General features: G+C 33.5%; 1 protein-coding gene across 3 annotated transcripts in view; it reads left to right on the plus strand.

The window, feature by feature from the left end:
* Nucleotides 1-16954, plus strand: part of LOC114876223 (LIM/homeobox protein Lhx3) — a 73998-nt gene that overhangs the window by 47273 nt on the left and 9771 nt on the right. Inside the window, exons 1-3 of one of the 3 annotated variants that reach the window (XM_029187463.2) lie at nucleotides 11376-12216; nucleotides 13390-13564; nucleotides 16606-16817. In XM_029187463.2, coding sequence (XP_029043296.1) covers nucleotides 11961-12216; nucleotides 13390-13564; nucleotides 16606-16817 — 643 coding nt within the window. In that variant the 5' untranslated portion in view covers nucleotides 11376-11960. Of the gene's footprint in view, nucleotides 1-11375; nucleotides 12217-13389; nucleotides 13565-16605; nucleotides 16818-16954 lie in introns of those variants that run through there. The other 2 variants (XM_046290066.1, XM_046290065.1) reach the window with 2 other exon arrangements.

Genomic DNA, 16954 nt, shown 5'->3' on the forward strand with positions numbered 1-16954 from the left:
TTGATTCTTAGGACAACCTATATGCACCTACCACATTTGGGTATATTTACGAATAAATCTTTTATATTTTATAGTCATATAGTTGAGTTACAATTATTGAAAAGGGTAAGGCTTTAATTATAAATTAATGAAATCAAATACAGAAAAAATTCTAAAACTTCCCTTGAAATTTTCTATTCTCGATTTCTATGTTTTTTGTTTCTTAATACCAAATAGTTATCATTGTCAGTGTTATAAATTTGTTGCTTACAACAGGCATTTAGTACTGGATTCTTCTGCAACCATAGGGTTACCATAAAGTTACATTTAATACACAGTTCAACTTAAGAGTGAAAATTTAGAGACGGTTTATAAGTAAGTACATTTTTGGTGCAAAGTAGACTTTTTTGGCTAAAGAAAAATAAATATAGAATAAAGAGCCTTTTTTTGATAAAACTCTGTAGAGATCCTAGAAAGAGTCTAATCTAGAATTTCCTACTCTCATGCATAACCTATTATGACCAAAGGTCGTAGGATCTACAGACGAACCAAGGGTGAACTGAGAGTTTGAGAAAATTTCTGTTGAGCCAGTAGGTGTTTGAGGCCTAAATTAAAATTAGGGCCGGTATTCTGCAATAAGGTCCATAGTGTCACTAATCACCAGATAAAAATTTTAATCCCTGAGGCGAACTATGATTATTCTTAATAACATAGATCTACCCCCTTAAACATACAAATTTTACAGTTTGAAAAGCAGGATCTTACTTTTTCTATACTTCCCCTTAACTAAAAGAAGCCTAAATTGCACACAATCGTACATATTGAATTTGATCCCATCCATGTGCACCCCACCTACCCGCTGGATTTTGATCCACGAAGCCGGAACTGGCTGCGAAGTCAGACATCGTTGATCTCCAGGGATCGCGTTACTTTTGATTATCCCTGAAACAGCAAAAGGGAACCGGACATGAAAGGTTCAGCGAGCACGGACCGGTGCACGCAAATGCGCGGGCGTATGTCGTTTAAGCCCATTTAACCGTACAAACGTTTGAGAGATCTCGGACGGTGCCGAGGAGACAATGAGAGGGAGCTGTCGTCGGGCTTTGTGAGCGGCTTTTCATACAAACGCGGACGGGGGAGTTGCAACGAGGATTGCACGTAGCCGAAATTCGAAATGACGAGGTAGCTAGGAGGGTTTGGCGGTCCGAGGTCGCTGCTGAAATCGACGAAGAAGGGGCTGTTGGCGAGGCGGTGGTTATTCTGCCGCGACGGCACACCCACGCACGCGCTCTTTTCACCCCTTTTACCTCTTCTCTTCTTTCTACCCTACCTCCCTTCTTCTTGTTTACCGACGAAACGGTACCCATAACTACACCAGTGAAAATTTAAATTCTCTGTATTATCGTTTGGATCTATCAATTGTAAAAGAGATACTGCAAGTCAAAAATAAAAATTTCAGGATAGAGTTTTTTTAATTGAAATGGATAATTAGTTATTTTATTAGGAATTTATGATTAATCGCGTTCAATACAAAATAATTCCAATCAGTAAGGTGTCTATGCGTCAGAGAAAGAATTAATGATATTTAAAATTGAGTAATGGGAGAAATATTCAGTACTGTCCTACTGTTCTCATTTCTTAATTATTTATGAAAGTCATTATTTTCTGTATGCATAGTTTGGTAACGTTGACATTTAACTATGAAAGTCTATGTAATTATTTTTTCATTTATCAACTGACAGGATCTACTTGAGGTTTAATATAATAACTTACGAACAAAATCCGAAATTCTCTGAAACTTAATTATGTAAATAATTGTATAGAACGAAAAATATTTTTGAAGGAAATGTAATCCTTTGACTATTATTTTAACTAATTAGTAACTTTCCTATGAAAATAATCATTTTGTAATATTTTTTTTCATTTTGGTACTAAAATTGTATATTTTCGATGATTTTTTACTCTGTAATTAGTGAAAATATCATATGCTTAATCATTTGTAGACTCTTAATGTAAAAAACTCATCAATTGCAATCCCAAAACAGTAATATGAATTAATCGATCAATTAGTCTTACTTAGATAAAGTTCTGGATAAAATCTCAAGTATTATGAGATTGTATCATAAATCATAAATATTTATTTAATTTGTATAAAATATACAATATTTTATGAACCATATATTGAATAAACACTAATTTTAATTGATACCTTTTAGTCTTCACGTTAGAAGTGCAAGAACCAAAACAGCTCTACTTTCACAGCAGAAAATATAATAAAGAGCAAAAGAATCGAGACTTTAAAGGGCCACAATAGAATTTATATTTCGACTCACTTACTCTTTCTCTACCCTTTTCTCGTTCTCCAGCTTTCTCTGCTACGTATTCTGTTTTCGACTTTGCGTACACCTCGTCTCGGTCCGATTTTCCCGCTTCCCTGCCCCGCAGACGATTCCGCTCGCGTGCACGTCCATGACACAATGGCACATCTGGTGCTAACTTCTGTTTTGCCCGTCGCGCTTGTCGCGAGAAATCCGCTCCTAGTTACGACGAGGAATCGCGCCGATGTCGGTATATAGACGTTTGTTCGTCGCGACGCCGTGAATGCGACAACCTGTTTTTTTTTTTTTTTTTTTTTTTTTATTTTTTGTAGTCGACGATGAAACTGGTTGGTGGAAAATGACGGTTTATTATTTTTTCAACGACGCTTGCTTGCCGAGCGAGTGCTTTTATACTCTTTGTACTCGACACAATGACAATGGAACGCTGGATTTCGAAATGGATCGTGTCAGGTTTTAGTCATTCTTTCTGTCACTGATGACCGGGCGGATACCTCTCAACAGGTTCTCTATGGTCTTTTTCCAGCGGTGCGGTGTTTTAAATATTCTTATGCTTTTATTGAAAATTTCACGGTAGATAATTTTGTCATTTCTTTAAACTGAAGATTAAAAAACAGTTGTGTTGCTTTTTTTATTATGATACAAGTGTTCTTAGACTGTTTTTGATCAACAAAATTATACAGGTTGGACCAACGTTATTTTACTGTAAATTTTGTAAAAATAAATTGAAAAACAAACCTTAATTAAAAAGTTATTTATTGATTCAAATATTTTGTTTCAATTAAATAAGGAAAATTATATCCATTCAATGACTACGATTCGGTAGCTCAAAAAGAGTTCTTTTCTCAACATAATTAATTTAATTAAAACTTTTAAATGATGGATTATTTAATTCTTCAATAAAGTTATGTTTCAACTCGTTGAAAAAGTGGTAAAACAATGTGACTAATGAATGATAATGATGTCATTTAAATCCTAAATTTTTAATTGGAATCATGTATTTTGTTAAATCAATAAAACTTATCTAGGAGAAAATAAGTTTCATCACATATTACATAACAATTTTCGCACACTGGTATAATACATATGTATTTATCATAAACTATTTTTCAATTCAACTGTATTTCTAAAAATGAAAAGAACGCAATAATGATTAAAAACAAAATGTAACATTTTTTGGAATGAGAAAGTGACTTTGGTCGACCCTGTATTTTTCGTGCAACTCATCATCTTTTGTATATAAAAAAACAAAAAATAAAATGAAATGTACAGGGAAAAGTGTCTTATGATGATACAAATTCTTTGGAATGATCTAATACTTCTTCGAAAAAGAGTCGTGGAAAGAATGTTTTACGGATGAGAAGCAAACCGGCAAAAAGGCGATATCGATGAAATACGCGCGTTCACGAGGTCCGTACGTTTTTTAATTTAACTCTATTCCCGCGGCTGGGCGGAGTGGAAGGCGCGGAGGAATCGGGAGCGAGATACAACTGCATATAACTGAATTTGCACGGGCAGATCCTCTCCATGGGCGTTTCCATTACATCGGCGGGTAATAAATTACGGCACCCTCACCGCGTAAATACGTTTGAATTTATATCGGCCGGTTGCTCGCCTGCCCCATTTACGCATATGGTTTTTTAGGCGATGAATTTTAGGCGGACCCCGTCCGTATCGGTGGCCCCGTGCTGATCGAATTATTAGATCGAACGTGAAACCTTTTATATAGAATATTAACACGTTGATGCATCAACTAATATACCTAAATATTAAAAATTGTTAATTTTTTTACATTGGATAGCATTCAACGGTACACTGTGACTTAAATTTTTATCAAAAGATTGATGACGGGCCCTAATTTAATTAATTCAGCTCCAAATCCCTACCAGACCAGCTGAAAGTTTCCCGAACCCCCGAAAAAATAAAAACTTTTGTCATTAATAATGTTAGGCTTCTTAGGTTTTAAAATCGGTTTTAATACTTCACCATTTGATTACTGATTTTGTATCTGTTAAACTAAAATTGAGATTAGTTTTAATGATATTTCTGTTATTAAAAAATCATTGACGACTGTTTAAACAACGAAGAAACTTCTAGTGTGTCCAAAAATTATATAATTGCTATAAATTCTACACGGTATTTTGAAGAACTATTGTTGTCAAGAGCAATGATTGGGCCGTTACATATAAAACCGTTATTTCTTTATGTGATGTTCGCGCCTTCAAGCAAGACCACGTTTATGTATTCTTTGTCGTTAAATCTAAATATATATACTATAAAATAAGAAATAAAACAGCTATCTTATTTATCTCATTTATGAACTTGAACAGACTTTCTTTGAGAATTGTTTAACAAAATGTGTATTAAATATTTTTGAATAATTTCAGTCAAAGAAGTGTAATAAATGTAGATCGCACTTCCCATTTATGATGTAATGACAAAAGCTTTTACGTATAAAAAGCTACTGTTATACAACTATGTTACCTTGAACCCAGACGATAAACTGAAACAAAAATATGCAATGCAATCAAATATCACAATAAAAAGTAGCATCCTCGCGAACAAATTTCTAACACGGTAAACATTTAAGTAACTTCACGCGTATTTCCCAAACCTCTGATATTTTCCACGTCCGCGAACAAAAGAACAGAAACCAAAACAAAAAAGCATCGAAAGAAAAATCATCATCTAGGGGATGAAGGTGCCAGAAGCGCCGATAATGACTCGTATCCGACCCTCATCCCCTGACCTTTCGTTCTGATATTTACGATATCCTCGAAGGAAGCGAAATGAAAAAAAAAGAGAGAGAAATGTCATCGTTTGTCGGGTCAAGTGTGCACCGCCGGGGGGATGCGTTCCATCCTGACGAGCCAGTACTGCTTGCAACCCCCTTTTTTCCTGCCTCGTGGTCGTTAGTCTTGCCACGAGCCATGAGGAACCCGTAGGCGAGTGAACCTCCACCCTTGGATAGGCCGCGATAAACCCTAGCACTGATGCTTTTTACGGTGACGAACGACTCCTGGAGGCGTGTCGACATGTGCAACGGAGCCGACGAAGGGTGGGCTCGGGTGATCGAAGCTCCAGGAGGACGCCCACGGAAATCACGGGGTCGCGCAATCGCAGAGCCACCCCCTTAATGGATCTTCGCAATGGAAACGAGAGGGTTGTATCGGATGTATCGGTAACCAGCGACATCTTCGACTTTCCAGGTGTCCTGCTGAAAATCCGAACGGATGAGGAATGGACAGCAAAAAGTAAAGTAGCAACAGAAGGTAAACTCATGCCAGGGGCGTCGAGTAAGGTATGGTAGCTTTTGTGAAGCTGACCTTGCTGACTTAGAGCTATGGAATATCGATTTTAAAAATCGGCAATTAATAACTACGACAGATTGATAAAAAACTTTCATGAATGAAGTTGATGTGAAGTATTTTAGTAAGTTACTGATAAAAGGAAGTAAAATTTGTTACCCCTATCTTTTTATCGCTACGTATGTATAAATTCAAATTTTTTATTTATTAAGAATAAAGGATGATAGAACTACGTATCTAGGAAAAAGTTAACATGACGCCTCTGATTCGAATGAATTAATGGCGTTGAAGAAGCATACAGGGAACTTATTATGAGATTAAATATTAGGGTGGAATGAGCCACCTACAATCACTCACAGTGGAAATCGTCCACCCACACCACTGTTGCCAATCGGTATATTAGTCTAAATAAAACAATAAATACAAATAAAATACAATGTTTGTCCATATTAAATTATTCTACATAAATAACCACATAATATAATCTAAAAGCATTATTATTCTGTTGAATAATAATCGAGATATACCATTGCAAATAGAATCATGTTCGAAATGAACCTCACAGTGAAAATCGTCCACCTACAACAATGTTTGATAAATTGCAATAGTTATTTGATTTTGTAATTTTTAATGAGTGATCCTTATAGATTTCTGTGTGCTGAATCCGAATCTTTAAGCCACTTTTATCTAACTTTTATAGTTTTCGAGATAATAAATCTTAAACACAAATTGCAAATATTCAACTTTGGAAATGATTTATATCTTTACAATAGCAGATATTCAGGTTCTTTTTTCACGCAATAATTCTGTGAAATCTACCGAATAAAATGATATAAATTGTTACTACATTATAAACATGTAATGTTTAAATAATAATGGAAATGGAATATTTTTTATTATATTTCAAAAACTAACAATCTAGGAGAAAATCTAATCATATCACACGATAGAGAAACATTTTTGCTAAGTATACCATTAAAGCAAGGTATAAAATTGTGTTTCTACTTTAAGATTTAACGATAAATCTGATAATTTGACATAGAAGGAAGGAACATAATCGCAAAACGTACCCGACAAACAGGTCGACTTTCAGCGTTGAGAACTACTGGTGTCACCTATACATATAACGCCATCTAATAGATATCTAATAGATTTAATTTAATTTAATAATTTAATATGCGCAATCATTGTATTTTATTTGTATTTATTGTTTTATTTAGACTAATATACGCCTCATTGAGGGTGGACGATTTTCACTAGGCGTGACTGTTTGTGTTTCAATTCTTTTAGACTAAATATAAACTGCTTCGTTGCTTTTAGTAATTATTATGTTTATTATTATAACTTATTGGGTGATTTGATGTCGATTGGTTTAATTAATTAATTATCATTCTTGGTATCTTCTGACCCTTTTAAATTTCTTGGGCATAATTTGAAAGAAAATTACATAGTTTTTATTTCGGAATGCATTTAAATCTTATTATTATTTCTTGCATTATTTTGCATTTTCGATTTTCTGTTTAGATCAAATTATAATAAAGAAAATATTACGAAGTAGAAACTATGGAAATTATCCACGTCAAGATTAAGCCGAAATTATCCTTCTAGGCTGAATGCATGGTGATTTTAGCCCAATACGTATCGTACATTTCTTTCTATGCATGTATACATACACGCAGTATATGTATATATGTATACTTCGTTATAGTTAAGTATATTTTGATATTGTTATAAGTCAAAGTGACCTTGCATTCTATTATCAAATGTTACAGAGCATCCTTCTGACAAATTTACTATGTTCCAAAATCTAGCAAAATCATAGTAAAAGTTTTATTTCAAACAATTTAATTTAATGAAAATTTTTGTCTACATATATTATAGCGTGTCATATTCTAATATAGTTTTGAATAATTTCATTAAATTTATAAACGAGTTTCCATCTTTCACTGTTTACATGACTACTAACCTCTTCCTTACAAAAACATAATAAACCCCTAGAAATTTACGTATTCATATTGTTCAACGAACAGTAATCACGGTTCGAACACCAGACGAGAACCTGTTCACGCGAGACACAAGCTCGTAATCATCCACTCGTTTATGATCTCGCTGTAGAATCATAATCGACCAACGATTCCAGTTAGATCGGTCGCACTACGAAGAATGTAAAATTTTCCACCTGATGGGACGAGAGGCAACAGATGGTTCGACACTTTGCATGCACGATCATGGTCATGCCCATAAAATCTGCTATGCGTACGCGTCACCTTCCTTCCACGCTCCTAAAACGACGTGCCAATAAAAAAAAGTTTGACACGCAAACGATTTGCCAGGCAGGGTGTGATGTATCTTTTTTTCAGCGGTAATAATGCAAATTGGTTACACGTCATTGCACTTTATGGCTAGTTTTTATTATCATTAGGCTGTGGATATTTATACAAATAGGCACCTTCATAATTTTCATTGTTTATGTTGATCAAAAATATTTTATGTATTTCCTATATTTGGAATATTCTAAATAAGTTATATTGATTTCTCTATAGTTTATCATTTAATTATCATTTATTTGTTCTAACACTTTTATTGCTGGAAAAGTATTTGTTTGTTTATTCATTATAGAGAGTGGTGCAGTACGTGTATAATCCGAGATAATAAATAATTTGAAAGAAAAGAATTAAAATTATGAAATAATGTAGGCGCTTAAGTGGACGCCTTTAGTTCGAGCCCGGGACCGCTAGGTGGCGGCGAGATGATCGGTGACAGTGTTCTCGCAAACGGTCGCCCGGGATGCAATTAGAATATATAGAAGTTCCGAAGGAATGTATGATAGGTGTCTGGGGCAGGGATCGTCTGTTATCAGCTCCACTGACGAGTCTGACAGACGATCCCGAGACGAAACGCCTTTTTCTCCCCTGTTCTACAATAAATATATTTTTGAAAAAAGCATCTCCTTTTTAATAGAACAAAAATGGCTACTTTCTTACAGCAAAAATACATACTTTAATCCAAAGGTTAATTCTTTGAAAGCCCAATAAAATTACGAATTGCTGTCAAACAATGTGCGTATTACTAGAGTAGGTATATTTTATACTAGGGTATAACAGGGCCCTAAACGACAAAAATTAAACATTTTGGATGCAATAATCAACAATATCACTTGAGATAAACTGTGGAAGGGTTAAAGAACTGAAATATGAAATAGAAGAAAAAAAAGTCGGTTTTAAAAAATTTCTAGACCAGAACCTGCTGTTAAAGGGTGCGATCAGAGGTCGCACAGCCAAGAGGAAAATCGCGAGCACCGCGTTTGAAACGCGAACCGGCGAGAGGGTTTTCATCCGAAAGGCGAAGGGGGTGAACGAGATACAAGGACAAAGAGGATACGAGCCATCTGACGCGACCGAGAAAAACAAAGACGAGCATTGAAAGTGTGCCGGTTGATGGTGGTAGGCGCATCTATACGTCTGCTTACTTATACGTCGACCTATACCCACCCTCGTCGACTTTATTCGGTTCGGTGTGTATGGGCGCGCGCTCGCCAGCCAGGGATGAAAAAAAGAGTATACACGTCTGATCTCGACTAAGATTATAAAATGGCGACCCTCACCCCCCGAGCCGAGGGCTGTTCTTAATTTCGCTCGGATCCTTTTGTCCCCCACCTACTCTTCAGCCCCGTTCCTCCTCTTTTTCGCTTCTTTCGCTTCTTTCGTTTCTTCAGCATCCAGCTCGCCTCCACCTCCACCCACTTTCTTTGCCTTTCCGCGACGCTTGCTTTCACAATCGACGCAGCTCTCTAGACGTTGCCAAAGGAATTCGCCGAGTAAAGGCCGACGAATTCTTTTACGTGACGATTCTGATGAATAGAAACCGTAGCCACGCTCGTACCCGTGGAAATGGATCCACGGATGTGCCGTTGGATGATCGTCGACTGAAGAAAATGCGAGCACAAACTGGTGGGGTGGTTCTCTGTCATTTTTTTCTTTTCCTTTTACGACTTGGTTCGGTTTCTATTTGTTCTTACAAAAAAGCCAGCTCGAATGTCTTCCTTAGATTTTTATGAACTTTTAAATATTGATAAATCAATACTATTACGATTTTTCCTGTATAGGATGTTCAATGTAAATTTAACATATTATAAATAAAAAATAATAAATGCTAACAGGTGGACAAATTACAAAAATACTTTTTGGCCAATAAAAAATTAAGTTAACCATCTCTCTTTCGAAATATCACAATATATCATTGAGATAACGAAGAATTTGTATTTCTAATCCAGTCGTTTTAACATAAGCATTATTTAGTTTTTACAATATTTATAAAATATCAATCCCCATTGTTCAATAATTTTGTCAGTGCGGATAGGATGATAGTACTATTGTTATTTTTAAGTTGAAACGTTTGAATATGAAAAATTTTTTAAATTTTACAAATTTATCACTAAATGAAAAAATGATATTGGATAATAGTTTGATATAAATGTTACAGTCGTCAGATATGATTTTGATAATTAAACAATGAATACTCCTTATTTATGGTCCGCTTGCCTAACTAATTATTGTTCTACTCTACTTTGGATTGAATGTAAAGCGTATCAATAATATTTGTAATTATAACTTTTGACGATGAAGTTAATTTGTGTATGTTTGCACTAGAAATACAGAAGAATAACTTTGGAAGGGAATATCAAGGAACTTTAAAAATGGAATAATTACAGAACAAACGAGGGAGATAGATCTAATTTAAATGAACAATTTTAAAAAACAATTTTCATATAATTAATCAGATTCTTAGATTCTAATAAAATATAAATATTAATATTGTACAACGTTTATTTAAGAACTAATTTTTCACTTTTTTCTTTTTTTTATTAAGCTTTCAAATCATAATACAGATTTATTCGCTTTTCGGAGTGAAAAAAAAAGGAATTATATAAACAATTTATACTTTGAAATTACAGCTTTTAAGAAAAGAAACGATACATGTGCATGCTGCAATATGAGGTTCCCTGAGTAAAAAAGTCATTTTTAGAGGCAACTGACACTTGATTGATAAATTTGAAAAAAGTTCTTTATTAATAAAAATTTCAAAATTGCATATTTTCTAATTACTTTAATTATTATATTCGCACATGATCTAATCAGGTTATAGATTTTTTTTTACCTGTGCTTTAAAAAAATTTCTATCTATATAATCCAGAACTTAACAAAAATATCTAGATTCTACTCTTTTATATATCTAACTAAATTAATTTGCCAAAATCATTGTAACTTCAGTAAGAACATTTATACATGGACAATAAGATCAGAGATCGCTGCCAAACCTCTGATTTACATATGTACTAACCATCCAACTAAAATTGGAGTAAACTGAAATTCAACCCCAGCAACTGTAGATGTCACCACCCTAACATAAGCCAATACATTTCTCTGTCAAAAGCATCAGAAACATAAGAAACGTTCATTCTCATCCTCGTAGCGTATCATCACCGTGTCAACAGCACATCACCGTCACCCTAGCCAGCACCCAGCAAGTCAGGACAGCGTTCGCGGACGGAAAGCTGTTTGTGGTGCGCCAATCGCCATATTGGAGGCGGTCGATCTTTCCACCAATCGGTGTCAAAGCGTTAGAAGCGTGGGTGCAAGCCATAGCCAATAGGATTGCCACACGCCCCACCGAAAATTTGCCACACCCACAAGTGTCACGTGCGCACGAGCAGCTCCAGTATCGTTCGAACAGTCTGTCGCGTATCCTCGCATCGTTAGCATCGCTACTCGCTGATTCACTCTCAATGATTTTCCTTCTCTCAATACATCGACATCCTCTATAATCATTGGTCCTTTGTTATCTTTAAAACAATAGTTCGATGGATTTACAAAAGTGTTGGATAAGTTTGTTGAATGAAGTTGGTGAAGCACTTATTGTTAAATGAAGGACATATTTAATAAAAATATGTACTGAATTGGAACAAATTTGTTACCGAAAAGGATTGAAATACCTATGTTTATTTTAAAAAAATAGTGCAATATAACATCTGTTATGATGGTGAGACGAATAATCTAGATATTAAGACCTAGAACTTAGGAATAATGAATGTTAATCATCAGGGTATAAAAGAAAAATTAAATTGAAATTCTATGGGGACGTAAAAAGTCCCAAAATAATCAAGATTCAATAAACGAACGTCATATGAAGCGAAAAATAAAAATTAACATTAGGATCAAAAGCTACACGTAGCATTCAGCTAATTAGTCCTAAATTATCAACATCTGGAGTTTGACTAATTGTCGATGAAGAAAAAGAAATGATTGGAGACAAGTGAATCGGATAGAAAGTCGCAGTTATGACTATGATAAGCCTGGAAATGTTGGGCCGGGAGGCTCTGTCTCTGGAAGGGATGTATCGGCGTGCTCGTCAAGATATCTTGACACCGCCACATGACAGTCCAGAGTCGCAGAACGTCAGCCGGAACAGCAGTAACGCCGGAAACACTGTGAACGTCACAAACTTCGCCAAGGCTGACCACAACGAAATGCATCCACTCGATCAGCCGGCTCTGGAACTCGGTTTACCAGCTCACATTCCCGAGATTCTTTATTGTAAGTGAGGAATGTTGATCCTGTTGGTCGAATTTTCATTCTACCAATGGTGTAAAGAAATCGTGTGACACTTAAATAGTTTCTAATTAGAGTTGACACGATGTGCAAGTGTATTTGAAGTGTTGAAAGAGCTATAATAATGTGAAATTTGATTTTGAAGAAAAGAATGTTAAATTTCGTCTAATAATTACAAAATATTTTTTTTTAATTTATTGCGTTATTTGATGTTGATTGGTTTAATAAATTAACCAAATATAGGCATTTCTCATTTTTATAGTCCGGCCTTTCTGAATTTGTTATGGATAATGTGAAAAAAAATTACCATAGTATTTATTTTTTTGATTATTTGATATCTTATAATTCTCATCAACTTTTATTGCAATATTATAATTATAAAATTATGGTATTACAATATTGTAGAAATGAAGGTCGAGTGGAAATAAAAATTAGAGTAATTTCTTCTCAAAATATCCACATTAAGATTAGAACATTAGATGATAAAAATAAAATATAATCAGTTTAGTAATTTGTTACTGTGACAGTAAATCGACTTTAAAAAACCGTGATAAAAATTGTATTCATGATAATAGAAATCTAAATTAATTTATAATCATTGCAAAACACACTTACACAAAAATTCAAATCACATTTATTTGTAATTATTCAAAATAAATATAAACAACTGTTATTATTTTGTGATTCATGTATTTTCAAAATCTTGCATTTAATCTTTCCCGTCGCGTCGCGTCGGTTCGATAGGATAATACGTGTACATACATCAATATAATTATTTTTGTATACTTATCTTTCTTAAAAACTTAGAATTAATCACGGAAATAGTATTCAGTTTAGAAATCACTATAAAATTTAATAGACTCATTAAATGAATTCATTAAATTCAGGTCTATAATAAATTATAATAAATATCATTAACCACAGCATTAAGTATTTTCTTGAATTTTGTGCTCTTTCAGTTACTCAATTATATTAAATTTGTAGTGCTAATTACCATCGACTTCCACGGCACTCAATATATTAATTTGTTCATCACTTATATTCACAACTTTACGTTTACTCTTTGACGAATCGCGAAAATAACTCATTGAAATTTTGATTCGAAAATGAATGATGATGTTTTTGGTTGCTGTATAAAGGGTCTGGTGAATGTTGCAGCCTCGATACCAAAATGTGGAGGCTGTCAGGAAGCGATTTTGGACAAGTACGTTCTGAGGGTTCTCGAAAGGTGTTGGCACGCGAGGTGTCTCACGTGCAGAGATTGCGGTGCAAGATTGACCGACAAATGTTTTGCGAGGAACGGTCATGTTTTCTGCAAGGACGACTTTTTCAAGTAAGTACCAATAATTATTTCTAAAAATTCAATAATTTTTTATTTTACTTTTATCTTTTCATTCCCATCGCCTTTTTGATCATTACAAAATTTAACTTCAGCCAATCATTTTCTTCCATTGTATTGAACGCAACAGTTATTGCATTGTTGCATAAATAAGTTCGATTTTAATCATCGAAATTTATTTATATACACACAAAATGAATTACAAATACGGGAGTTATTCTATGAATCATTCTATGAATCTTGAGACGAGTATCACCGATGATAATAATTGGAGAACACACAATCACGTATCAAACTACTATTATTTAATGAAATTACGTTGCACACATTCAATAAAAGCAATAAAAAAAACAAATCCCTAGATTTATTTAAAGAAGCAAACTCGAAAAATCATATAAATTATAAATGGAACTTATTTAAACATGTATCAATCAAGAAAATTTCTGAAACTTTTAGTCTTTGTTAAACATTTTCTTCTTGTTTAGTTCTTCTTACTATATTATGTATATCCTTCAAAACCTTTTTACTTGGATTTTGAGAAATATACAAAGAGATTTAGTACTGCACTTCATGCAGTATTTCGAATTTTTGTTATTTCAACTTATAAAATAAATAACTTGTTTAAATGATTTATTGCTAGGATTGATGTTATTTTTGAAAATCCGCTCATTCAAATTTCTCATTAATATTAATACGCAGCACTATTATTTATATAAAACACTATTTTTCTATACAGTAATAGGGTAAAACTAAAATTTAAAATACTGTATACCTCGTTGATAAATAAATTTCATGCATAACAAAATATATTATTATTAACATTGTTGGTATCAAAATTAAACAAGTAGTGCCCTGTACTTTCATGTTTAATTTCTATCCATTTTCAATTAAATAGATATTACTATAATTATAATTTGAATATTATTGCGGCAATATCAAAATAGAAACCAAAGCATTAACGACAATAAATTTTTAAAATACTATGTTTATCATTTATTGATAAATGAATAGTATAACTTAGGAAATATTTAACTCAATTCAATTGAATTCAATCCAATTAAAAAGAAAGTTACGTAAAGACAATATCAATATGTTACACGTATTATAAAAAAATATTGTTCAAAACACCTTTATGCCGCATATGAAAAACGTGCGAATCGTGAGATAATCAATACATCATTACGTAACAACATGTACGTACACTTTTTCTTACTACAAACACTATCTGGAGAGATAGCGAGAAAAGTATATAAAACTTTTATCAGTTACTATTTATCACTTGCAAAATGCACGTGGAGAACCGAAACTCTGTATTATTCGTCATGGATGATATAAAAGTAGATATTAATAAGAAAGTACAAAAAGTTAGATCAAACGTGTACACACACACACACGTAAGTACATACACTGGGAGCGGTATCGATTGTGTCCGTAGAACGCGCCTTTTCTCATCCACCCATACTTTGGTAAAGCACGAGACGCCATTTTTCTTCTTCTGAGTCGAAGGAACTTGCTCCCTTTCCGCTTCGTCTCATCCTTCTCCATAGAACTCGCCCTTTCTTGGGATCGGAATTTTCAGGGGAATTGGAAGATTCGAGTTCGCAACGCGTTCAGAAACAATAAAAAGAACATTCAAGTTCGATGAAGGAATGATTTGTTGCGTTTGACGTATCGGCTCGGAGATGGTTTCCATTAGAAGAGATGGTTTCTAGAAACAAGCCTTATTTTTAATCGTCTAAGAAAGATTAAAGTATTGTTAGTTTCTTTTTTTCTTTATAATGAAATTTCAGCTAAATGAACTAGCATATGATGGTCACCGAGAATTGATATCTAAAATTTTATGTTATAGAGTAATTTAAAAAAAAATTTTGTATAATGTTAATGTTATGATAATAATGTATGGTACATGCTAAGTTGGAAATTTTTATTTGAAAATTAATTCAACATTTTGATTAAGTTGAAATGATTTCTCTAATAAAAAATACAGTAGATAAGTTATTGAAGTAGTATTATTTATGTGCATAGTGTTTCAGTGCCTGTTGTTCAAGAGATACCTACTCTAACAATAAGTGGTTTACAATCTTCCGGTTTCTCTGATATAGATACATTGTGGTTGATAAGAAATACTTTTACTATTTTATGGTATAAAAATCTGTTACTTTCTATAGATGATACAGCAACTTTTAATTTTGTTACAATCTTTTTATATTTATATACTAATTTTATTCTAACTTTCAATCAATGTAATTTAATCAAATAGTTACTAAACCAGAAAATATAGGGTATTCTAAGTACCATTCTGACTTTAACAGTAATAAATGGTAGCAATATAAATAATCATACTAATTAATAAAATCATTGTATCCTCAATACTTTGTATTGAATGGCGAAACTGGATTGATCGTAGTTTAAATCTACCGAACATAGTACTTCAACTGAAGTTGAAGACAATCTACCAGAAAACAATATTTAAAAGAATGTTATAATACAGAATTTATAATAGAAAAATAAAATATTGTAAAAGATAAAATGAAATTCAAATTATTAAATTAAAATGTATGGTACCCTATGTAGTCGTTTCAATTGTAACAATCAGTACACAAATTAATAGTAATTATAATCCCAACAGTTATTTCACAATAGATATGGTTAAAAAAACTATTCGAATACAATATTTACAAAGAAAGCCTGTTGTGGTATCCCCTTCTAATTTTATGAAGAATAAAATATTTTATTTGTCAAAAAATGTTTTTAAAGGGCGAAAACCCACTTTAAAGTTTATCATTTATTTATTAACTTAGACTATACAAAAACAACGCTCCGTTAAAATATTTTTCTAGTAAACACACGAAAACGTGTAAAAAACTTGTCCAAAATTCTCGCGACCACTCTAGGGTTAACTAATTTAAAAAAGAAACCTGTAGTTTCTAATAAAAAAAAAAACATTTCTATTTTTAAGGCAGTATCAGCATGATACGGCGACACGTTGCTGTCACTAATGCACGAACGTAATGTGAAAATGTTGTGTGTTGTTGGTGTGGCAGGCGTTTTGGGACGAAATGCGCGGGCTGCGGCCAAGGATTGGCACCGTCGCAAGTTGTGCGTAGGGCCCAAGAATTGGTCTACCATCTAACTTGTTTCTCGTGCGCCCTTTGCTCTCGACAGTTGGACACTGGCGACGAATTCTACCTCATGGAGGACAGGAAGCTTGTTTGCAAGCCCGATTACGAACAGGCAAAGGCAAAAGGTAAGAGATAAATTACACTCAATTGCAACAAATTTCTTTAAGTTCAATCCTGTAAATTACACTTCATTGATCAGATATTTCTTTTGTTAGTAAAATGAGATTGTTGCTGATCAGTTGCTCTATATCTGTATAGATTT

The sequence above is a fragment of the Osmia bicornis genome, chromosome 2 (assembly GCF_907164935.1).
Source record: "Osmia bicornis bicornis chromosome 2, iOsmBic2.1, whole genome shotgun sequence".
Lineage (NCBI taxonomy): Eukaryota > Metazoa > Arthropoda > Insecta > Hymenoptera > Megachilidae > Osmia > Osmia bicornis.